This window comes from Pungitius pungitius, chromosome 14, assembly GCF_949316345.1.
Source record: "Pungitius pungitius chromosome 14, fPunPun2.1, whole genome shotgun sequence".
NCBI classification, from domain to species: domain Eukaryota; kingdom Metazoa; phylum Chordata; class Actinopteri; order Perciformes; family Gasterosteidae; genus Pungitius; species Pungitius pungitius.
Genome location: NC_084913.1, coordinates 7,426,109 through 7,449,943, shown reverse-complemented (window position 1 = coordinate 7,449,943; position 23,835 = coordinate 7,426,109). Strand labels below are relative to the sequence as shown.

The window sequence follows — 23,835 nt, the reverse complement described above, 5'->3', positions numbered from 1 at the left end:
CCGGAAATGTGACGTCACGCGAGCCCGCCCCTTTCTCTCTCATTCATGCGCTGTACAGTGCAGCGGCAGTGCAGGATGACCGCATTTATTTGTTCTATTTTAAAATTGACGTGCAGAATATAACACAAATGGCGACCAAGCGCAAAGTTGAGGTGATCGTCCCAGCAGAGGAGAGTGACCAGCTACTCATTCGTCCACTGTGAGTTCATTTTTAATTTTTTTAGGAATAAATATTTTTGATGGCTGCCTGCATATGCAAAAATTATTACAATGAATTAATGAATTGATGTAACATTTGCTTTAACGCTATCTACCCATGTAACATCGACTACAGGGGCGCTGGTCAGGAGGTTGGGAGGTCATGCATCATCCTGGAGTTCAAAGGAAGGAAAATTATGGTCAATATTTTTGTCATACTTAGTATTAAGTATGTGACTTTAAGTATGCGTACATTTAAGAAAGATAACAGTATACTTTAATACGTCAACCCTTATGAATTAAACAACAGCAATACATATGAATACATGTTATTCTATTTTCTTATTTTGTGTAGGCTTTATGTATACGTTTTAATGATGTATTCTTTGTTTTATAGTGTAATAGGTGTGATTGGGACTCCCTTAAAAGCAGTATTGATATTGAATGCATTATCCTGGGGGACATAATTAGCTGTATGTCTTTCGTGCAGCTGGACTGTGGTATCCACCCTGGGTTGGAGGGGATGGATGCTCTGCCATACATCGACTTGATAGACCCAGCTGAGATCGACTTGCTGCTCATCAGCCAGTGAGTCCAAGGATCCCCTGTATTGGCTATCTCCTTATTAAATTTCTGCCTAAATTCCACTTTAATTGTATTCTGAAACATAAGTAAGGATATGTCATTTAATTATGATGTCACCTATATCCTCTCACCAGTTTCCACTTGGATCACTGTGGAGCTCTTCCCTGGTTCCTACAAAAGACCAGCTTTAAAGGCAGGACTTTCATGACCCACGCCACTAAGGCCATCTACCGCTGGCTCCTGTCAGACTATGTCAAAGTCAGGTAGGAGAAGCAGTTCTCGTTCTCATGGAAGACTTCCAAAATAACAAAACTGAACCGGCAATCATTTTGTCTTTGATTTACCGCAGCAACATCTCTGCAGACGACATGCTGTACACCGAGACTGATCTGGAGGAGAGCATGGATAAGATCGAGACCATCAACTTCCACGAGGTCAAAGAGGTGGCTGGAATCAAGTTCTGGTGCTACCACGCTGGTCACGTGCTGGGAGCTGCTATGTTCATGATCGAAATTGCGGGAGTCAAGGTAGCGACTCCTGGTTAATGTTTCCCTGGAGATCTACACTGCATAAAAACTTCAGTTCACTTAACAAGACCATTGCCGGCCTATTTTTTTGCTTTTTCTTCTCCGAAGCTGCTGTACACAGGAGACTTCTCGCGGCAGGAAGACAGGCATCTGATGGCAGCTGAGATCCCCAGTGTCAAACCGGACATCTTAATCATAGTGCGCCACACATCGGTTCACCTTGTACACTGATCTTAAAGGGAATCTTTTGGTGAATCCCTTTATCCGTTCGCAGGAGTCTACCTACGGCACCCACATCCATGAGAAGAGGGAGGAGCGAGAAGCCCGCTTCTGTAACACAGTTCATGACATTGTCAACAGAGAAGGCCGCTGTTTAATCCCCGTGTTCGCTTTGGGGCGAGCCCAGGAACTGCTGCTCATTCTGGGTGTGTGACACCCTCGGGAACAAGCAGTTTCAGTAACATTGTTGGCCACTATTGTATCAACTAATTTGATGACCCTTTTCTCTGCTTAACTTGTTGAGTGTATGATTGTGTCTCGGTTTCTCCTTTAGACGAGTACTGGCAGAACCACCCAGAGCTCCATGACATTCCCATCTACTACGCCTCGTCCCTGGCCAAGAAGTGCATGGCTGTGTACCAGACCTACGTCAACGCAATGAACGACAAGATACGCAAAGCCATCAATATCAACAACCCTTTTGTCTTCAAGCACATCAGCAACCTCAAGGTAGACTGTTACATACTTAGGCTGCTGAATATAAATATACATCTTCATAACTGGTGTCTGTGTATTGTTTGGGGGGTTCTCCAGAGCATGGATCACTTTGATGACATCGGCCCCAGTGTGGTGATGGCCTCTCCTGGCATGATGCAGAGCGGGCTCTCCAGAGAGCTCTTTGAGAGCTGGTGCACCGACAAGAGGAACGGAGTCATCATCGCTGGATACTGCGTAGAGGGAACACTGGCCAAGGTCAGACGGGGTCACCGCAGTGTTTCTTTAACAATAGACAGATAGTTAGTTTCTTGGAAAAAAAAGAGTGCCATCATTTCAGAAGGTTTTGCACCAAACTAAACTCAGATTCTCACATTAGATGCGTGTGTGGAAATTAGTGAATGCTTTAGCACGGCGTCCTACTGTGGTGTCTTGTGTGTCCTGTGCAGCACATCATGTCAGAGCCGGAAGAGATCACCACCATGTCGGGGCAGAAGCTGCAGCTGAAGATGTCCGTGGATTACATCTCTTTCTCGGCCCACACGGACTACCAGCAGACCAGCGAGTTCATCCGGGCGCTCAAACCACCTCACGTGGTGAGAAGGACTCTTTTTCTAGTGATTTGTCTTTTCAATGTTTGTACCTTTTTAAGTAATATCAATCGTGAATGAAAATCCGGGCTTTTCTCACTGCGTGTTATAGATACTGGTCCACGGGGAGCAGAACGAAATGGCCCGTCTGAAGGCTGCGCTGATCAGGGAGTACGAGGACAATGACCAGGTCCACATCGAAGTCCACAACCCTCGCAACACGGAAGCCGTCACCCTTAACTTCAGGGGGGAGAAATTGGCCAAGGTGAAAAGAACTGCCTAATTCTGACCTTTTTCTTCTCTGTAAATGTTTTGTTGTCCATGGGTAAAAGGGTCATGATTGTTGCACGTGGTACAGGATCCTGGGCCGGTGTTAGAAACGCTGAAACTAGAACGAAGTTACTCCTCCTGCAGGTGATGGGCTCTCTGGCTGATAAGAAGTGCCTCCAGGGCCAGAGGGTGTCCGGCATACTGGTGAAGAAGAACTTCAACTACCACATCCTCAATCCCTGCGACCTTTCTAGTAGGTTTTATTAAAGATTTTCAAACCTTCTCACCTGCCTTCCTGCTCTACGACATGAACTGCTGCGCATTCTTTTAGTATTTGACTGCGTAGCGCGGCATCTCTTTAATTCACCCGACGCTTCTGTTTCGCAGCCTACACGGAGCTGGCCATGAGCACAGTGAAGCAGACGCAGGCCATTCCGTTCACTGGGCCGTACTCGCTGCTCGTCTGCCATCTGAGGAACCTCACCGGTAAGGCCGCCACGTTTAAGGAAAAAAAAGCCCTGTTGTTTCTGCCTTTTGCCTCTCGCCTCAGGTGACGTAGAGGAACTGGATGGAACCGACAAGAACACTTTGAGGGTTTTTAAAAACATCACTCTGGTCCACGACGTCGGCACGGTGCTGCTGGAGGTGAGCGCTCCGGCTGCGTGAGACGCGGGAAGCCGACGCTTTGCGCGCTGGCGACCGGCTCGCTCACCCAACCGCCCGTTGTCTTCTCCTCCCGTCTCCCAGTGGCTGGCGAACCCCCTCAATGACATGTATGCCGACGCCGTCACCACCGTAGTGCTGGAGGTCCAGTCCAACCCGAAGGCCCAGAAAGGTCCGTGTGACAATACGCTGCGTGCTGCTTATCGGATGTCCTTCGTTTTGACTGCTTCATGCACCGTAGGAAGCAAATGTACCATTTACCTAACGTATTACATATTGTGTATCCTTAATGAGGTGGTTTTTTATTTTAATGTGATTCGTAATAAATAGCCATGGAGACCCAGAGCGCCAACATGGATATGGACATCTTCCAAAGCCGACTAGGAGTCATGTTGCAGTGAGTGACACAATCAACATGAACTTTATAATATTGTAAACACGCAAACACTGTTTAAAAGGGATACTGTGCTTTACTTGTTGCTTCTCACCGTGTTTAGGGACATGTTCGGAGGGGAATGTGTGGACTTCAGCGACGATAAAAACGTCTCTGTGACTGTAGATGGGAAGACGGTTCACGTCTGCTTGGAAACGAGGGTGAGAAGCTTTCTGCCGGTCGCACCAAGAAGGTGAACAACGCGTGTTTTCCTTTCCCTCTCACCGACTTCCTCTCCTCCCCATCAGTCGGTGTGCTGCGAGGAGGAATGCGAGGAGGACGACTCCCTGAGAGAGATGGTCGAGCTGGCCGTGCAGCGGCTCTACGACGCCCTCAACCCGGTCATCTGAGGGCTGGTCACAACAAGCGGTGCCTCACCTTTTAAACCAACGAGGGACCGAGATCCCGAAGCAGAGTCCTCGGATAGAAACACGCGTGTGCAAAAAAAAAAAGAGGATTTAATGTAAGGATCATTGTGACATATCGTTTCATGTCTTGCCACGTCTGGTTTGGTGTAATGGAAATTCTTAACAACCAATCCTCCTCCCACTTTATTTCAAAAGACTCAATTGGCTTTTTAGTAATGAGCGGAAGGTTCATCATTTGCGATAAATGGTATTTTAATAAGCTGTTTAGCTGGGATTTGTTTATAAATTTGTGTTCATTTTCAGTTATGCAAGCACTTTTAATATATTTAATAACTTACACTATTCATGTAATGTAGGTTTTGTTTGATCAGAATTGGTTACCAACGTGCACTGATGTGACTTGTTTACTTTTAACGATAACTGTGAATTTTTAAATGCATTAAGTGTTTTATTATAGATTTAAAAAATAATTGTACAAACCATTGATTCTTGAGCAGTTTTACCATTGGTTGAGTTTAGTTATTTCACCAGTTGTGTCAGAAATGTTCTTTATATGTTTACAATTAATCCATGTTGATGTAATGTTGAATAACAAAGGTGCTAAAAAAAGAAGAAGACTAGAGCAACATTTCACTCTGCTCCACTAGACAGATCCTGCCATTTATTAAAACATTTGAACTATGTGGATTTTTACAATAAATATAACCCAAGGCACCTTTAAAATGAATATAGAGCTCTCAACATATGACTGATATATACATCCCGTACTTCCTTACATTGCTACAAATGGTTCATAAATAGCAAAACATGAAACCACAATCAAAACACTGAAAATAAAGACATCTGCAAGACAGATGACTTTATAAAAGCCAAGATGGATCATTCTATTATTAAATCAGATAAATACTGATTTCAATATTATTCTTGAGTATTATATTCAAATGTGTACAGCTGTGTGAACAATGCCAGGATTCGTTAATCCTACTTGACAGCGTGTGACAAAACATGATACTGTCTGAACATATACAGTACTGTGATACAGCCATAGACTGAGAAACATATTTTGTCAATAGCTAGTTGTTGATTTCTGGCATTTTAGTGCAATGTTTTTTTTTAAATTGCACTGTGTCGCTTTGGCCCAAAGGATGGTTTTTAACTATGCATTCTGCACAATATTTTAATATTGTAATTGAAGTTATAGCGGGGATCAAAACAGGGTGTTTAACAGCATTGATGTGAACAGTGTTGAGTGTTTTGTTGTTGTTGCTGCTGCTGCTGCTGCTGTAGCCTTAATGATGATTCAGATTCGTCCAGAACTACTAACAAGGACAACGTCCTCGGTCTGAATGACCTTCATCCTCCCTTCAGACTGCTCACTAAACCGAAAGCCATCGCCATCAGCACCACGATCCCCATCTCCATCATCCTGCCCGACGACTCGTCGCCGATCTTCTCCCGCTCCTTCTTCAGCATCTCCTCCTTGCGGACTCGGATCTCTTGTTGTTTCTGGAGCTGCTCGCTGTAGTGGGATTTGAAAAACTTGTCGAAGTCGAAGACGCCCCCCCCTCGGAGGTCAGCGCCCACCACCGACCGACGGCCCGCCGCGGGGTCCCCGGCGGAGCCGCCCGACTCCGCGGCGGCGGGCCTCGCCGTGGCGACGAGGTCGGACGGACTCAGCAGACCCAGGTCGTACTTCCTCCTCAGCGCCTTGTTGCCCAGCACGGCGTAGGCCTCGCTGATCTCAGAGAAGCGGACGGTGGCGTCCTCGCTGGCGGCGTTGCGGTCCGGGTGATAGATGAAGGACTGCTTGTAGTAGGCGGTTTTTATCTGGGTTTGAGTGGCAGCGGGTGGCACCACGAGGATTTCATAGTAGCCCGTTTTGGTTTTGTAGAGGGGTTCGGATCGCGCGGTGCTGTAAGCCCTGGTGGACACAAGGGGTCGCTGTCCACAACACGAACCGAGGCTCTGCGGTCGCCGGGCGGACCAAAGAGTCCTCCGGAACTTGGCTTTAACCCGGTACCGAGGATGAAATTTCGCTGTACGTTGAGCGTCGGTCTTTAAGAGAGCACACGACTCTCTGTCGAGTCCGAGGTGACGGTAATCTTCCGCGACGATTCCCCAGACGTACTTAACACCGGCCAACGGCGGCGCCTCCCTTATGTAACCGTCCCGTGAAACTCCAACGGTTCTTACGCCCGCCGAGTCGCCGGCTCCCCGCCGCTCTCCGGCTTCGATGTCACCGGAAGAAAACTTCACCAACGGAGGCCAAGTCTGTGTTGCGCTTTTACCTTGCCTTGTCCGACATCCAACGAGGTATTGGCTGCATGATTTTTGCGCGAATTTGCACGCTTCTCGGCCGTAACGCAGTCTGACCTCCGCCATGTTGGACGGAGGCGAAACACTAAAGCTGACTTCCGGTTTGCTCGTCTGCTGGAGCGCCCCCTGGTGGGAGTGACAGTGAAGTAGAGGTTGACGCGGTACAGAGGAACAACCATGTTCACATCAATGCTGTTAAACACCCTGTTTTGACCCCATCTGTAAGCCTCAATTACAATAATGAAATATTGTGCAGAATGCATGGTTTAAAACCACCATTTGGGCCAAAGCCACACAGTGCATTAAAAAAAAGGATTGCAGTAAAAGCCCTAAAAAATACTAAAAAAATGTTTCTCAGTCTATGACTGTATACGTTCAGACAGTATTTATCGTGTTTTGTCACACGCTGTGAAGTAGAATTGATTAATTCTGGCATAGTTCACACAGCTATACACATTTGAATAGAATGCTCAAGAATATTTTTTTTTAAATAAAATTGATCTGATTTAATAACAGGGTTATCAATCTTGGTTGGCTTAGTCATTTGTCTCGCAGATTTCTTTTGTAAACAAATCCTAACAGCTAATTAAATTAAATTACCATTTTCTTTACATTGTATCTCACAAGTTATGAATCTTACGTTCATTACCAAAAGGCCAATAGAGTCTTTCCAAATAAAGTGGGACGAGGATTGGTTGTTAAGAATTTACATTACACCAGACCAGTAGACATCCTACAAACTGGTGATTTGTTAGTCTGTCCAGTGATTTGTCATTAGAGATTTGGACCACTATTGTTTTGCTATTCATTCAATTGTTGTCCCCAAAAGCCTAGTGGAACTGTTTTGAATTCCTGTGTATCAGCTATGTTACATGAATAAAACATTTTATAAACCAAGACCAACTCTTCTTTGTTCATTTTATTTGAGTAAAAAGACACTTTGGATGCTTGTAAATTCCCTGACTGGTGGGCCTTTTTTATTCTACTTCTAAAATCTTTAGACTGGCAGTAGATTTTAGGTTTACATTTGGTCTATATTGTAAGTAAATTCAATGATGTTCATCTGATTTTCACACACAGGTCTCACTGACAGGCGTGATGTCATGGACACTCCTGTGACTTGGGGGGTCCGTCACAATGGATTGAAGTCACGTTTGATTTTTTAAGGCTTTTTATTTAAATGGTAACAAATCTGACGGCAATACAACTGAAGTAATCTATGGAACACAGTCCAACATTAGATCTTCTCATCGTTTGACCTCTTACTCTTAAACATTCAATTCAGGATTGAAGTGTGACAAAGGATTATGTAGGTTAATTATTCATAATGTTTAATATAAAGAAACCAAAAGTCTCTTAATTAGAGGTATGTTTGGTTTTTAAAAGAAATAAATAAAATATGATGTGTACAACAATGGTTGCAAATGAACCCTAAAAACAACATGAAATAAACAGCATTAAATAATAAAAGATCAATATCTTAAACATAACATATTGTAACGGTTTAAATACAAATATTCTGCCACCTAGTGATGGAGATGTGAACACGTTTACTCTCCATCTCCTTAAACGGACTCGGCTGTGCGTTCACTGAAGCACTTTGAACTATATGAGTAACTATATTATTAGCTCTATTATTACCTGTATAATCAACTACATTCCATCAAACAGCGAACAGTGAGTATCGCTGTGTACATGGATGAATGAAGCATGTAGCCAGCTTTTGCGTGTAACACATCCAGGACCAGGATTATTAATTTTGATCCATTAATTCACTTTTCTCCTCATGTTACCATGGTAACCGCTGGCACTGCACACGGATTTTTAGCATACAAACGTTCCATTGCGTTGATTCTTACTCTGAAAATCTGCGTACTTCCGGTTTAGCGGCTACGCTTCGTATTTTCGTTTTATAGGAAAAAACCACAAAAAGGATTAACGGAGTAAAACGTTGTTAGTCTGTCTCGTTTTTAGCTCTCGGGGACTATCAAAAGGTACACGGACCCTTGAGTCTCATGGTTGGGTACCACGATGCTGTAGCGTCAAATCCATCCACCGTGATTACAAGTCTCTTAGTAGCTTCCTTGTCTCACACACCCTCCAAACTCTCAAGTAAGCGGATATCATGCACTTCCGGTTATCTCCGCTGGCTGTTAGCCGTCCAGACTAACCGAATGAATTCTGACAATGACAGCACTGGAATAGCTGACTGAAAATGAGGGTCGTGCTGATAGTCGCCTTTCTGGCTCCTTGTTGGGTCAATTGTGCTATTAAATCCAGAGTTGTTGCGGAAGACAAGCACGAAGAAAACCCGGAATTCGGTGAGTGATTTAGCAAGCTAACCCCAGCTAGCGTTAGCTTGACGCTAAATGTTATTGCTAACGTTAAGTTAGTGAACTTAATGCTAACTGTTCTATCAGCGATTTACGTTTACTAATATTATTGTTATTTAGAGCCATATGTGTTGGTTATTAAGTGCGATTATCAACGCTGCCATTTGTCCAGTTAAATCACTGAGGCCTGATCAGCTGCTAAATAAAACAATATCAGGCTAAAAAGTGAATAGTAAGCTCTAGACTGTATTTGAGTGCTTTAAAGCGGATTCATATGAAGAACAACATAACAGTTGACAGTATATTCTGCGTCTTTGTGTCGGACCCTTGATCCCTCTCAATGTATTTTTTTCCAGATGCTCTGAGCTCCATCCTGTCAGATTTCGAGGTGCTGCCATTGTCAGGCCTCCAGCTGCACTCCGTGAGGAAGAGGGACGTCCAGACGCGGTCCCACGTGGAGCGCTTAGTGAGCTTCAGAGCCCTGCACAGGTGATGTTACAGCAGCATTCCTAAACATCCAAGGAGCAGTTGTTTTGGTCTTTGGAGTGATGGGCAGGGTGTGTTTGCATATTTACTTACATCCTGGCTGTCAAGAAATCCCTTGGAAGCGGATCTTCAATATAAAGGCCTTCTCCCATTACACTTTTAGTTTGAGAGTACATGTGGTAACACAAGGCAGTTACTTGTTTCACACCCTTCGTGTGCACACTAGAAAAGCAGGTCACACCTACGTTGCTGTCAGATGCATTTAGTGTGGGGCTAGCTAAAAAGACAAATCAGATCCTCAGAAACGCACAGCTTGCATCCACTCACACAGTGTTGTGTAAAACGCCTTTGTGGACAGTGACCACAGAGTGACAGTGACCAGCGGAGCATCGATTTCTTTAACAGCTGAATGGTACCTTTTGAGACATGAGCAGCACCTTGGGGGGAAAATACAGAAACCTTCTGTGCTCCAAAGACACATGACATTCCCTCTCTTTACTCCCTTTCCACTTAAACTGGGCAAGAAACAATGTCCATTGAAACCAAAACCAAAAAACACTTTCTACAGCAAAACAAACAATCAATGATCGTACCACAACATATCATCGAACAATAAGGAATGAATGTTTTCTCTCATTTCTTCTGGTACTAAATTCGCGCTAAAAGCAGCTATGTAATGATGTTTTAAGTTAATGTAGATATTGTTTGTCATATTATCTTTTCCAGACAGTTCAAGCTTTACTTGACCACCAACACAGATCTCTTCACTGACAACTTTAAAGCTGTGTTTGTTGATAAACACGGGAGGGAGGATAACTTTAATGTTAATCTTCAGAACTATTTCACTGGACATGTTGTTGGTAAGTGTTATTCTACAGTTTGTCCTTTTTTGTAGTTGTATAATAAAAAACATCTTTTTGAATTTTACCAAATATTAACTGTATTGATGAGCGGATGCCAATTGTATAATATAATTAGAAATATATTGACTAACAACATGTCATTCTTTTAATACCAGTTGCCTTATTTCTTTTTGCAGGAGAGCAGAACTCCCGCGTGCAGGCACATATAGAAGGAGATGAGTTTTCTGCTCACATTCTAACTGATGAGGCTGAGTACAACGTAGAGGTAGGAAGCGGCTGTGAAATCCTCTCTAGAATCCATAGAGTGGACATTGACCATTAACCATTTGGGCTTTCTCATCCAAGACGTTTGACAGGAGAGATGACAAGCTGTTGCTTCATCATTCGTTTGGTCTCGCTGTCATTCATTGCTACTATCTTTGATATATTCTTCCTCTCTTTTTACCCCATCCTCTGTTGTCCATGCAACCCTCTCTGATTGCTCCTTTTTTGTTCTCTTGTTTTGGCCATCTAGCCCCTGTGGAGGTTCACAGACTCCCCAGCCGATGGCAGACTGCTGGTTTACCGCTCGGACGACATTAAGAATCTGAGCCGCATCTTCTCTCCGAAAGTGTGCGGTTACATCCACGCGGAGGCTTCAGACCTGCTGCCACAGGCTTCCAGGAGGGATGGGGACGGGCAGGAGGAGGAGGTCCAGGAAGGGGGTGAGTTCTGCTGTCGGTTTTTCTCACGAGGAGCGGAGAGTCTTGCCAACGTGTTTGGTCATATTTGTAGTGGAAATGTGTAGGCAGAGGATGGTGTACGAGAGCGTGGAGTTTACAAATCGCTCTCGTTTGTGGACGGTAAAGAGAAGATAAAGAAAGAGTAGGAGGACAACAAATGTTTACGGTAGCAATGAGCAGACTCCGAGTCGTCACTGGTCTCCCACTGCTTGTTGTGGAAGCCAAGGCAGCACCCACCCACAAAGCACTGCGTATGATGTAATGCTCAAATGGGACGTCTTCCTGTCTCTTTCTTTTCTGTGGCAGTCAGATAAAATAGAGCTTTACTTTCAGAATTTGCTGCAAAATGTATTTCTAAACAACTCAATTAGAAATTCCAGACCCCACAATGGGCACAGGAAAATGTTGAAGGGCATTAAAGGGGGATGGGGAGGCGGGTGGATGTGAAGAATTCTGCTCCAGCTTTATAATTGGGCAGCCTAGTTTTCTGTGCTTGTGTAAACTGTAGACCCCATCCACATTTAATATTCACAGGCAAACCTAAAAAGACTTGCTGCTAAATGGGAAAATGAGAGCAATTTAATATTGAAGCATGGCCTCATTGTTTAACTCTTCATGCATCTCTTAAGTTCACCCATTTCTGTTTATATAAGGTAATGCTTCAAAACCTGTTGTTACAACGTATTCTTTTCCTCATCTGTACTGTCTCACTCTCTGTCTTCTCCTGCTGTTTCTCCCTCAAAGGGCCCCACCACAGAGAGAAGAGACAGACTCATGATCACAAGAAGAATACCTGCCCCCTCTTGCTGGTGGCAGATTACCGTTTCTTCAAACACATGGGCCGCGGACAAGAGAGCGTCACTCTCAACTACCTGGTCCGTCTTTTACATATAAACATGTATCCATAGTGTATCGCATTGAACAGGACTAGAAACAAGTGAAACTAGTGTGTGCTCTTGTGTACATATTTCTGTGTGTAAACAATTCTTGTTTTCTGGTTTATTCTTTTTTTTCTCTGCTCAGATTGAGCTGATCGATCGAGTAGATGACATTTATAGGAACACAACCTGGGACGATGAATTCAAAGGCTACGGGGTCCAGATCAATCAGGTGTGTTTGTAATTACATTTGCTCTTCATTGTTATAGGTTTCAAGTCTGACGTATGAAACAATTGATGGTGTTTAAGCAGGCAGACATCACTGCTCCCAGCGGCGTGTTAGCTTTAATCTGCATCAAGAAATGAGCTGAGAATAACACTGTCTCTCAGGGTGTTTTACAAATGCATTTTGAGCAGGAACTGAGAGCTTTTGTGTGTGCCCCGTGGGGTAATTTAATTTGTTCCACAGGCTCTGGGAATGAATGGAGATACTGTGAGAAGATATGGGCTCATTTAGCTCCTCTGGGTCATTGTCCAATTTTCTCCTCCATACATGTCAAGAAGAACTTGTAATGCTCTGCGAATCTCAATACTTATTTTAGGAAAGAAAAGTGATTGAAATTCAAACCCCCACAAGATGCTGATTGCCTAAGAACTACATGTTCCCCTCTAACTAATTTTAATTTTTTAATTTTGAGATCATCATCAACAAGGAGCCTACAAAGCCTCCCGGTGGCCATGCTGCCACAGGCTGGGTCCACTATAACATGGAGAACAGCCCCGTCAAAGGAAAAGAGGTCTGGGACGTAAAGAAGCTTCTGGAGGTAAGAACGCAGGACCAAGAGAAGGATGCACATGTAGTTTGGGAAATACAATGGGTCCCTTTCAAGGCAGAACCACGGTACTGCCACAGGATATGTTTTGGGAACAATAGTTTTATATCTGATTGTTACCGTCCTCCTCTTAAAGAGTTCATATGTTGGGTTCAAAGTCCTTTAGATGGAAAAAGGGGGGCAAACTAACTTTGACGGACACACATTTTGACACATAATTGCTCTCCTCTTCTCCCTCAGCAATTTAGCTCAGACTTGGCTGACAACGCCTCCACCGTGTGTCTGGCCCACCTGTTTACCTACCAGGATTTCGATGAGGGCACCCTGGGGCTCGCCTATGTGGCCCCTTCCAAACCTCAAGCCCTGGGCGGCCTCTGCCCAAAACGTAAGGACACCAAATAGCTTGGTTTTTACCTTACTGAGTGCTTCTAAATTTAAGCTGACATCTTGCGTTGCTTTTGTCCTTTTTTTGTAGCGTACTTCCCATCTCACTCTGTGAAGAAGGCCAGTTACCTGAACACAGGTCTGACCAGCACCAAGAACTACGGCAAAACCATCCTGACAAAGGTCTGGTTCCCCTTCAATCACTGGTTGTGTTTTATTCTTGATTTGAAACCACAATAAATGATATGTGTCTAACAATAAGCTTGTGTGTGCCCCCGTCAGGAGGCGGACTTGGTAACCACTCACGAGCTCGGCCATAATTTTGGAGCGGAGCACGATCCCGACAACGTCCCTTACTGCGCTCCCAGTGACGACCACGGGGGGAAGTTCGTCATGTACCCCATCGCTGTGAGCGGAGACCATGTCAACAACAAGGTACCCTCTCAAATAGGAGTGAAAAGTGGTATCGCTACTATGTAACAAACAGTGGTGACAAGTATGAAGAGACTCTGAGTTCATGCTGCAATGCGGCGTTTGAAGTCTAAGTTTGAGTTGCTTGATCCACCTCTGTAACATTTAATAATAATAATATTAATACATGTTTTCAAAGCGCTTTGAAAGCTTTTCCAAGTGATAATATTATAAACAGGGCAAACCTGTCTGGCTGTAAGTTCAAGCTACACTTAAGAATCAACATTGTTGACTTTGTACATTTTATGCAAATATTGATTCATAAAAATAGCTTTTCGATTTTATGTTAATAAAATGATCTTTTACATTTTTTTTATTCTAGTGTTTTTATCGTTTTTATGTTTCCCAGTTGAGCATGAAGCCTCCACTCTTAGACATCTAACCCTCGTCTGCTTCTTCCTCCTCCTGAAGCGCTTCTCCAACTGCAGCAAGATCTCCGTAGGGAAGACGTTGCGTTCCAAGGCCCCGATGTGCTTCAAGGAGAGGAACAGTAAGGTATGTGGGAACTCCCGGGTTGAGGCTGGCGAGGAATGCGACCCGGGCCTCCTCCACCTGAACGACGACCCCTGCTGCTCAGCCGACTGCAAATTCAAAAGTGGCGCTCAGTGCAGGTACGAGACCCGAAAGACGCCACAAGGGGACATTTGAAGGTGGCTGGAAATCCTTCTGCTGCTGGTTTGAAATGCACATCCATTGTTCTCTCCACAGTGACAGAAACAGCCCTTGTTGTAAGAAGTGCAGGTTTGAGGAGGCAGGAATAAGGTGCCAGGAACCCATCAGTGCCACCTGTAAAGGCACATCCTCCTGCACAGGTGGGCGCCTCCTGCTGGTCTAACGCAGGATCTGCAGTCATCACTGGAACACTGCTTCTTTTAATATTTTCTGTCATTTTTTGAAAAATGTGTCAAAATTGACAAATATTTTGAAATACTAGATTTCTCCTTTTCCCTCCCCTCACACGTTAGGCAACAGCAGTCAGTGTCCGCCTCCCAAAAACGCCGTGGACAACACGCTGTGCGTTGACAACGGCCGGTGTCTCAATGGAGACTGCAACCCTTTCTGTGAGGCCATGCAGAACCTTCAGTCCTGTGCCTGCAACGGTGAGGAGCGGCTCATTTCTCACAAGATCAGGGAAAAGAATACGGCACATTTTAGGAGGATTGACTTTGCATTCTGCTAATCAGAACTGTCGCACAGGAGATTACAAAAGAGTACACCGCAAAGGCTGAATTAAGAAATATGAATTTAAACTCACAAGATAAGATGCACTTTGTTGTCGCAAATGGCAATGTTTCTCACATCTTATGGCATACTATACAATAACCTCCTGTAAATGACTTTTTATGAAAAACTATACAGTAAGGGACTATATTGGTGCATTTAATTCCTTTTTGATGCACATTTTGACACCTTTTTTATTAAATCTGTTTATTTTATACTGCCATGTTTTTTTGTCAACCTCTCCTGTGATATTTTAAAGACATTTGTTATTGCATTGTATAGCATACTATTTTGTGAAATTTTATGGCCCACTATACTTTAAGATGTTCATGACATACTAGACTCATCTATGTTATGACAGTCAAACAGTTTTATGATGCCCAGATTTTAATTAGATTTTTATTGCATACAATTATATTATATTCGTAATATTTCATGATATTCTTATGACATTGTGTTGTAGGACACTTTTTAAATTGTTAGACCATCATGGTTTTGATGATACAGGATGAAGGATTTTTCAGTGCCAGTGGCACATTTCTCACATGTTTGAATGTTTTTCTCTCTGTGTATGCGCTGATTATCAAAGGGACAACTAATATGATTCTTTTGCAAGCAGGTTAAACCGTTGATCTCCTCTTTGCAGAGACGGAGGACTCCTGTAAAGTTTGCTGCAGGCGAAAAGACGGCACCTGCTCTCCTTTCAGGCAGAACGGCAGTTTTATTTTTCTGCGCAAAGGGAAGCCCTGCACTGTGGGCTTCTGTGACGGAGGGGTGAGTCAACCATCTTTTATATCCCTTCACTCTGGTTTCCATCATGCTTTGTGTTTGTGTTGGATTCCAGCTCTGAAAGGTGCACATTGAGCCTGATTTGCCTCTTTGGATATGTAGTGTCAACTCTCTCTCGTTGAAACAGGGAAAGTGCATGAAGCAGGTGCAGGACGTGATCGAGAGGTTGTGGGATTTCATCGACAAGCTGGACATTAACACATTTGGTAAGTTGCTATAAGTAAGCCCCATCGACATCACCCTGATGAGAGTCTCTTGTTTCGCTCTTGTTTGCAGTAGTTTTTTCCCCCTCCTCACCTTAACATCTCTGTTTCACCCCGTCCTTTAGGGAAGTTCCTGGCCGATAACATAGTGGGCTCCGTTGTGGTGTTTTCACTCATCTTCTGGATTCCTCTCAGCATCCTAGTTCACTGTGTGGTAAGAATCGATTTGCACAAGTTACCATTTTGTTTGACTGCTACTTTTTTGATCTCATCTTTTCAGTAAATACCTAGCTTGGTTTTTTTAGAAGCCGACCATTGTGTCCTTCTTTTGTGTCTCCTCCACAGGACAAGCGACTCGACGAGCAGTATGAAGATAACACCAAGTCCTTCTACTGCACTCCAAGCGTGAGTTCCTCTTCTTTCAAGGCTTTGTATGAGCCTGTGCCTTGCTGCCACACTAACAAAACTAATGCTGTGCCACGAGGCTTTAAAAAAAAATCTCACTGTCATCTCAATACGGGAGGGAGAGGATCAAGATTTATTGTTCATCTGAAGGCATTTGCCTCTTTTCTGAATCTATGTCTGGATCTCTGCATCATTTGTTGATGTTAAAAGAGGTGCAAGCAGCAACAATCCTGCTCAATGGGAAAGTATATACATCAAAACAAGGATTTACTGACAATCAAGAATATTAACTATGAGCTATTATACAACTGGCTTTTAAAAAAAATGAAATGGCCCTGAAAACATTTTTTTCAGTCAGGTCTTTGAACTCATCAAACTCACCTCGATTGTTGGTGTAATTATGAATATTCGACGTTACGGAGAAAGACCTTTTGAAACCAAGTTTTGAGGCGCAAATGAATGCTTTTTATTGCATCACAGTAGCACACAATGCCCTTTTGGGTATTTTGACACCACATTTATTGTCTACTGGGCTCAGCCTTGAAGGTGAGAGCAGAGCAAAAAACGGGTTCACAATCCGTAAGGGCCTCACTGCCGGTGCCACGTCCAAACTGCCAATGACCTGTCCATCACTCTTTGCCTTGGCTCCTTTCCGTTGTCATTGGAACTGCAGCAGATGGTGGAAGTTTGTAGTAGAGCTCCGGCCATAGGTGAGTGCCATGGCTTGGTGTTGCGTTGCCATTGAGTCCATGACGATGCATGGCCATTGGCCCACGTTTGGGATACTCCTGCAGTCACTTTCTCCTTGATGTAACCACTGATCAGGTTTCACATTTCCCAGCCCTCAAACTCTCCGGCTGCTTTCGCCTGGAGACGAAGTGAGACGCGCTCAAACTGAGGCTAAGTCATGTGACGCGAGGGATGAGCCTGAGCTGATCAGAAATTACCTCAAGAAAGCAAGACTGCATTTTGGGAGTATTCAAATAGAAAGAGGACTGAACAGGTGGCACCTTGTTGTCTTTTGTGAAATCCGGTGCGGTGTGTTTTTATTATTTTAAGTTTGCATCTCTTGCTGTTAAAGTCCAACAAGAAGAGTGTAATAGTGGATTGTTGTTTTGATTTATCTTTTTTTCTCTTTCATTTTGTCTTGGCTGTCTGCACTGATTGTTTTAGGTTTGATTGGAAACACGTGGAGACTGAGGCTGGATTCAAACTGTCAAAGAAATGACCTCTTGACGTCTATTTATAACCACTTGACCTCTGTGTAAAACATCACAGGGTCGAGGAAAGATGGTTAGCAAACTCCGTAGGAGTTAGGAAAAGACATCCGTAGAGTTTAGGGAATTCGACCACGCTTTCACTAAGCTACGTAGTTCTGATGAGACGAGAGACGCATGTTAGTGACGTCAGTCTGCAGCGCCATAACTGCAATTTCTCAGGAGATGGACGACAAAGAAACACATCTTGGATGCCTTCGTGTTTTTTTACAGTAATGAGTCATGCATTGTCATGACGACATAAACAACCAGATTCAAAGTCTGACTTTATTAACAAGGCTGCATATAAATGAGTTCTGCTAATTGTAACTTTGATATGCATTTCTGGGTTATGACGAGTCGAGATTTAAATATTGCCGCCGCAAGGAATTGTGGGACAGGATTATCTACTTTTTATGAAGGACGATCCAGTGGTTCCTATGCTAAAGGAGCTAAGTAGGAAAGCATTAAAGCTCCTTTCCATAGCATTAGAGAAGTGAAACAGCTCTAATCATAGCGGCCACGTACACCTCTTCCGGGTCATTTCACTTGGTTAGGAACCTTCATATGAAAATGTAACTATTTGAATCCAGCCACAGTACATTTCTCTGTAGACCCTTTGTCACGGTAGACCGTTTGACTGGTAATTGCAGCAACTAATCACATTAATGATGGCCTAATTCCACTTTAAGTGTGACATTAGGTCCTGCATGCACAAATCCGGGCCCCTGTGCTCCTATATGGACCGTGGACATTATCAATGTTGGTCGCACCTCTGTTTGACAACACAAAGAGTCAAGTATGAGAAATGTTTGTTTTACTCACGCCAAGTCTTTTATTGGCATTCATTGGGCATTGGGGCTTATTATTAAGTGCTTTTAGTTTGGATAATTCACGTTTTAATTTATTACTAGTTCACTATGAAATGTATTAAAAAAGGAATGGATCCTCAGTCAGATCCACGCTCAGCTTTGACCTGCTGTGGTTTCACGTTTTTTTTTTTTTGCTTCTTCAGAGTCAAGAAATGCTGAACAACCTCGAGTCGGCGTCCGTGCGCATCGTCAAACCTCCTCCGCCTCCCTCCTCCTGCGCCGGCCGGATCGCGCCCTCCTCCCTGCCCCCACAGCAGAGCCAGCCAGGGGCCTCCCCCGCGGCCAGCACCAGTACCCTGGCCCCCGGGCCGAGCTCCGCCCTCACCCCGGACAGCGCAGGGGGGCCGCGGATGGCCACCATCCAGGAGGACAGCAGCAACGACTCTCGCCTGGGCGAGGAAGGCCCGCCGGACGATTTCACAACCGCAGGAGCCTCCTCGTCGGCTACGAAATCCTCCTACGAGGATCTGACCGAGCTGAACCCATTGGCCAAGGATCGGCGCCGCCTCAAGAGGCAAGAATGCATTGACGCCAAAGAGACAGAGTGCTGAGAGGAGATCGACAGCAACTTTTTAGGTTACCTTTTTTCTTTTTTAACAAGAACCAACGTGTACAGGCAGCCTAACACGCGCGCTTTAGGGAACATACAAATATATGCAATTTTTTTTCCTTGCAAAATCAGACTGCAACTGAATAATGGTAACCTTGATGTAGATATTATTCACTCACAGCTCATGCATAGCTAGTTACAATATAAGTGTTTGTCTGATTCTTTTGTATTTTATCAGTTTATCAGGAGGGGCCCCGCCAGATTAACCCTGAGATATATATTTTTTTCTGAACCAAGTGGCCAGATGTTTTCATAATACGTCCTGTTTCACGAGTTATGTTATTAACATGTGAACGACTTAACATTTTGAGTATTGTTGTGCTAATTTTACAGTCCAAAGCAATTTTCCAGCGTGAGATGTAAAGCAGCAAACTTGGACTTTGTTTTGTCCTGAATCTGTGTAAAACTGCACTTTTCAGTATTTTTCCACATCACTGGAGAATTGAATTAAGTTTTATACATCTTCTTCCTGCGCTGTTAATGGTTTATTTTTAAAATGTGTCGTCCTGTGAAACATTTTGCCCTGTTGCACTTAAAAGGCCTTATTTAATAATGCACTGGGCTCCGTGGTAGTCTTCAGTAATACACGTGTTTGTCCAGCTGGGAAAAGCTTAAGGTTACATTGTCTTTAGAAAACATGGTGCCTTTTCTGATTTATGGCCTGAGTGTCCTACTTCCACTAAATGAACCTGGCGCTGAACAATCCTGAATTTAAATTTTAAAAGAAACTCCCTGTGGTGCTTATTGTGTTATTTTTCCATTTGATATTCTGTCTTTGTGCCAATGTAAGTTATACACCTTTGTTGTCTTATACCGTATCGCCACTGTTAAATATAAGAAAATAAGAAATGTACTTACAGTAGGTCAAGAGAAAAATACTATAGAGCTAATATTGACCACTGGATTGATGTGAACTGTTAACAAGACAATGTGTGTTTTCTTTTTAAAGTTTTGTTTGCTTGGTTTCTTTAAACAAAATAAAAATCTTTATTGTGCATTTTACACATCACGGCTGCTTCATTGCTTTGTGCCAGGGACAAAGTCTAGTGAATTTTTTTTTCTTCCTCAATAGAAAATCCATTCTTCAATGATTCAAAGAAGCCTTTTCCAAGCCGACGTGGTCGTCACTTGTCACCGAGGAAACTACGCTCGGGGCTCTCTGCATCCACGTCCCCCCAGTACGGCAGGATGAAGGGCAGGTCGGCCACACGGCTCTCCAGCAGCCCCCACAGGTGCAGAGCGACAAACTGGTTTCCCTTCGGAGAGAGGTGCAGCCCATCGGACAGATAGACTGTGTAGTCCTGCACAGAGGAGGACAAAACCGTCAGACTTTGGTTCAATTGGGAATTTCCAAAGATATTGAGGCCAACGTGAAAAATCTCAAAACAAGGTTTAGTCGCGTGTCATTCAGTGTTTGCAGTTTAGCAGAGGCACAAGAACGCCATATTGCCAAAAATAAAATGATATATATATATATAGAAAAATTATTACTTTTCCTGGCCTTTTAATTCTTCGGCTGATTCAGTGATCAACAGTGGCCTCCAACAACAACAACAACACAGCAGTGAGTGTGACGGTCACCCACCTGTCCATCTTTTTGCATGAGTGTCCAGAGGTCCAGGGCGGCTGCACCACACTGACCGGCAACCTGGACACACGCCTCTGCATACTGCCCCGCTGCAGAGTTGAGGCGATTGAGCGGATACCCTAAAAAAAAAAGAGAGAGAGTGAGAAGCACTGCTTGATGATGTCGGCGTGGGATGTAAGCTTTGGCGGATAGATTGTGTGAAAGTGTAACCTTTCAGAATGCATTCTTTCTCCCAGGCCGGCTCGTGGAGGGGAGGAGGGGTGATGAATATAACTCGGTCTGCCGGCACGCCGGCTGAGGACAGAAGCCTGGAGATTACTTTCAGGTTCTCTGAATACTCCTCCAGAGGGACGTGCTGCTTTGGGTTCTTATCTACAAGACAGGAACAGAGAGAATACAAAAAAATGAGCTGTGATTTTATGTAATATAAATGTTATGAATTGTATAGTACAATAGGGAATGCAAATTTAAGGAAGACATCATTGCATTTATATCTCAATAAATACATCTGTGATCCCCAGGCCAAAGTTACAGAGATGAAATCTGAACAGTTATTTCCCAAGACTTGGAGGAAGAGCATCACGCTATATCACATAAGTAAACAAATAATGCATAAATATGAAGAGTACCGAATTAGGCAAGAAAACCATTACAGATTAACATTTCTAAGAAATCAAATATAGAGAGCTTGATATAGCAACATATTTATAACTGCGCAACTTGTTAAAATGCCATTAGCACCTCGCAGTGCACAGTCGTTGGCTCCAAAGAAGACAGTGACGGCAGCTATGTTGTTGTCTGCAGAGTTTGTGATGTCGATGAGGCGAGGGAGAAGTAGTTTAGCCCATCTGGAGTTGTAGCCGGACAGTCCTCTGTTCACAACATCACACTTTCTAAAAAAAGATGTCAAGAGTCGGATTTGAGTCAAAAAGCACAACATTTAGATTGGCTGTTTGCATGACTTAAATATAACAAAAGCATGCTCACCGTGCCAGTTTGTGGGCTATTTCTGCACCCCAGCCGTTGGTTTGAAATGAAAACTGAAAGAACCAACATTAGCTAACGTTAGTTGTAAGTTACCTTATTCATAGCTAACTTAAGGCGGCGAGCTAGCAGCCGATGCTAACTTCAGTGTGCTCGTTAGCACCGACTGTTGGCTTGCAAAATGATTAGTAATTATTATTCAAATCATTTGAATGAGCTAACCTGTGTGATGGAGTCCCCAAATAAAATCACTTTTGGCCACATTACTGTTTTTACCGTAGACATTATAAGTTATGACTGGCTGAAGATGTCAAGACTTCCGGTAGGGGCGTGACTTATGACGCATTATCACACTTCACATTAAAGGTTTTAGCATCATGACTTCATGGCATGTGGTATATTAAGCTAAATAATGCTTACAAATTTTGTAATTTAATGTAAAAATACTATATAATGAGAAAGCCTAAATCAGCGTGTATCAAAATAAGGTCAGACTTCGTTTAGGACAGAAAGGAAAAGAGCCAAGGCAAAGAGTGATGGACAGGTCATTGGCAGTTTGGACGTGGCACCGGCAGTGAGGCCCTTACGGATTGTGAACCCGTTTTTTGCTCTGCTCTCACCTTCAAGGCTGAGCCCAGTAGACAATAAATGTGGTGTCAAAATACCCAATAAGTCATTGTGTGCTACTGTGATGCAATACAATTAATTTGAGCCTCAATACTTGGTTTCAAAGGTCGAATATTCATAATTACACCAACAATCAAGGTGAGTTTGATGAGTTCAAAGACCTGACTGAAAAAAATGTTTTCAGGGCCATTTGATTTTTTTTAAAAGCCAGTTGTATAATAGCTCGTACTTAATATTCTTGATTGTCAGTAAATCCTTGTTTTGATGTATATACTTTCCCATTGAGCAGGATTGTTGCTGCTTGCACCTCTTTTAACATCAACAAATGATGCAGAGATCCAGACATAGATTCAGAAAAGAGGCAAATGCCTTCAGATGAACAATAAATCTTGACTGAAGGTTCTGCATGACCTCACAGAAAGGGTTGCAGTCTCCATTGAGACACCGGCCGTTGTCAACGCACAGCGTGTTGTCCACGGCGTTTTTGGGAGGCGGACACTGACTGCTGTTGCCTAACGTGTGAGGGGAGGGAAAAGGAGAAATCTAGTATTTCAAAATATTTGTCAATTTTGACACATTTTTCAAAAAATGACAGAAAATATTAAAAGAAGCAGTGTTCCAGTGATGACTGCAGATCCTGCGTTAGACCAGCAGGAGGCGCCCACCTGTGCAGGAGGATGTGCCTTTACAGGTGGCACTGATGGGTTCCTGGCACCTTATTCCTGCCTCCTCAAACCTGCACTTCTTACAACAAGGGCTGTTTCTGTCACTGTGGAGAGAACAATGGATGTGCATTTCAAACCAGCAGCAGAAGGATTTCCAGCCACCTTCAAATGTCCCCTTGTGGCGTCTTTCGGGTCTCGTACCTGCACTGAGCGCCACTTTTGAATTTGCAGTCGGCTGAGCAGCAGGGGTCGTCGTTCAGGTGGAGGAGGCCCGGGTCGCATTCCTCGCCAGCTTCAACCCGGGAGTTCCCACATACCTTACTGTTCCTCTCCTTGAAGCACATCGGGGCCTTGGAACGCAACGTCTTCCCTACGGAGATCTTGCTGCAGTTGGAGAAGCGCTTCAGGAGGAGGAAGAAGCAGACGAGGGTTAGATGTCTAAGAGTGGAGGCTTCATGCTCAACTGGGAATCATAAAACGATAAAAACACTAGAATAAAAAAAATGTAAAAGATGTAAATTTCATGATTTAACATAAAATCGAAAGCTATTTTTATGAATCAATATTTGCATAAAATGTACAAAGTCAACAATGTTGATTCTTAAGTGTAGCTTGAACTTACAGCCAGACAGGTTTGCCCTGTTTATAATATTATAAAGCTTTCAAAGCGCTTTGAAAACATGTATTATTATTAGGGCCGGGACTTGATTAAAAATATTAATCTAATTAATTAGAGGCTTTGTAATTAATTAATCGAAATTAATCACATTTTAATTGCATAAATATTTGACCTGAGAACAGTGAGTGGTTCAGGAGAGCTGCTGCCACAAGCCTGCACTGCACATTTGAAGGTTGTGGGTTCAAGCCCAGTCTTGGGTTTGAGCCTTTGGCTTTACTTCAGGTTTGAGTAGCAATCTCAAGGTTAAATACAACAAACAAAGGGCTGATTAGTGTGTGGCGAAGTAGCACATTGGAAAAGCT

The 23,835-nt window shown here is 43.6% G+C and overlaps 5 protein-coding genes across 7 annotated transcripts in view; 2 read left to right on the top strand and 3 right to left on the bottom strand.

Annotated features, from left to right (window-relative positions):
• si:dkey-13p1.4 (transmembrane protein 151B) overlaps positions 1-23,835 on the bottom strand; it is a 158,309-nt gene that overhangs the window by 65,848 nt on the left and 68,626 nt on the right. The window lies entirely within an intron of this gene.
• On the top strand, positions 10-5,031 carry LOC119227478 (cleavage and polyadenylation specificity factor subunit 3). Its single transcript, XM_037486283.2, has 18 exons — positions 10-199; positions 335-398; positions 689-786; positions 918-1,046; positions 1,133-1,310; positions 1,419-1,508; positions 1,585-1,735; positions 1,864-2,039; positions 2,124-2,282; positions 2,474-2,620; positions 2,727-2,879; positions 3,029-3,137; positions 3,272-3,370; positions 3,435-3,529; positions 3,632-3,719; positions 3,878-3,944; positions 4,045-4,141; positions 4,229-5,031. The coding sequence occupies exons 1-18, from the start codon at positions 129-131 to the stop codon at positions 4,328-4,330; spliced, it is 2,073 nt and encodes a 690-aa protein (XP_037342180.1). The 5' UTR covers positions 10-128; the 3' UTR covers positions 4,331-5,031.
• LOC119227479 (uncharacterized) lies at positions 4,983-6,998 on the bottom strand. The gene has a single exon (XM_037486285.2). The coding sequence runs from the start codon at positions 6,728-6,730 to the stop codon at positions 5,702-5,704; it is 1,029 nt and encodes a 342-aa protein (XP_037342182.2). The 5' UTR covers positions 6,731-6,998; the 3' UTR covers positions 4,983-5,701.
• adam17a (ADAM metallopeptidase domain 17a) lies at positions 8,524-19,992 on the top strand. 2 transcript variants are annotated; one of them, XM_037486281.2, is made up of 20 exons: positions 8,524-8,985; positions 9,354-9,486; positions 10,210-10,343; positions 10,523-10,611; positions 10,861-11,050; positions 11,813-11,943; positions 12,092-12,178; positions 12,645-12,770; positions 13,020-13,164; positions 13,255-13,346; positions 13,446-13,598; positions 14,046-14,245; positions 14,343-14,446; positions 14,600-14,734; positions 15,502-15,629; positions 15,772-15,850; positions 15,973-16,061; positions 16,193-16,252; positions 16,926-16,962; positions 18,524-19,992. In XM_037486281.2, the coding sequence occupies exons 1-20, from the start codon at positions 8,880-8,882 to the stop codon at positions 18,907-18,909; spliced, it is 2,604 nt and encodes an 867-aa protein (XP_037342178.2). In that variant the 5' UTR covers positions 8,524-8,879; the 3' UTR covers positions 18,910-19,992. The 2 variants fall into 2 exon arrangements, with proteins under 2 accessions (XP_037342178.2, XP_037342179.2); XM_037486282.2 differs by lacking the exon at positions 16,926-16,962 and having other exon boundaries at positions 8,527-8,985.
• On the bottom strand, positions 19,954-22,958 carry iah1 (isoamyl acetate hydrolyzing esterase 1 (putative)). Of its 2 annotated transcripts, XM_037486288.2 has the most exons (7): positions 22,855-22,958; positions 22,606-22,701; positions 21,566-21,618; positions 21,320-21,471; positions 20,789-20,950; positions 20,576-20,697; positions 19,954-20,291 (listed from the first exon to the last, which is right to left on the bottom strand). In XM_037486288.2, the coding sequence occupies exons 2-7, from the start codon at positions 22,624-22,626 to the stop codon at positions 20,115-20,117; spliced, it is 687 nt and encodes a 228-aa protein (XP_037342185.2). In that variant the 5' UTR covers positions 22,627-22,701; positions 22,855-22,958; the 3' UTR covers positions 19,954-20,114. The 2 variants fall into 2 exon arrangements, with proteins under 2 accessions (XP_037342185.2, XP_037342184.2); XM_037486287.2 differs by lacking the exons at positions 22,606-22,701; positions 22,855-22,958 and adding an exon at positions 21,785-22,126.

Excerpts from the sequence above, each read along its gene's own strand:
- LOC119227478 (XM_037486283.2), top strand. The coding sequence starts at position 129 with ATGGCGACCAAGCGCAAAGTTGAGGTGATCGTCCCAGCAGAGGAGAGT. Across the intron at positions 2,621-2,726 it reads CGCTCAAACCACCTCACGTG|ATACTGGTCCACGGGGAGCA; the intron begins GTGAGAAGGACT and ends TGCGTGTTATAG. Across the intron at positions 2,880-3,028 it reads GGGGGGAGAAATTGGCCAAG|GTGATGGGCTCTCTGGCTGA; the intron begins GTGAAAAGAACT and ends CTCCTCCTGCAG.
- LOC119227479 (XM_037486285.2), bottom strand. The coding sequence starts at position 6,730 with ATGGCGGAGGTCAGACTGCGTTACGGCCGAGAAGCGTGCAAATTCGCG.
- adam17a (XM_037486281.2), top strand. The coding sequence starts at position 8,880 with ATGAGGGTCGTGCTGATAGTCGCCTTTCTGGCTCCTTGTTGGGTCAAT. Across the intron at positions 11,051-11,812 it reads GGAGGAGGTCCAGGAAGGGG|GGCCCCACCACAGAGAGAAG; the intron begins GTGAGTTCTGCT and ends TCTCCCTCAAAG. Across the intron at positions 15,851-15,972 it reads GCTGGACATTAACACATTTG|GGAAGTTCCTGGCCGATAAC; the intron begins GTAAGTTGCTAT and ends CCCGTCCTTTAG.
- iah1 (XM_037486287.2), bottom strand. The coding sequence starts at position 21,847 with ATGTCTACGGTAAAAACAGTAATGTGGCCAAAAGTGATTTTATTTGGG. Across the intron at positions 21,472-21,565 it reads ATAGCCCACAAACTGGCACG|AAAGTGTGATGTTGTGAACA; the intron begins GTGAGCATGCTT and ends ATCTTTTTTTAG. Across the intron at positions 20,951-21,319 it reads CAACGACTGTGCACTGCGAG|ATAAGAACCCAAAGCAGCAC; the intron begins GTGCTAATGGCA and ends CCTGTCTTGTAG.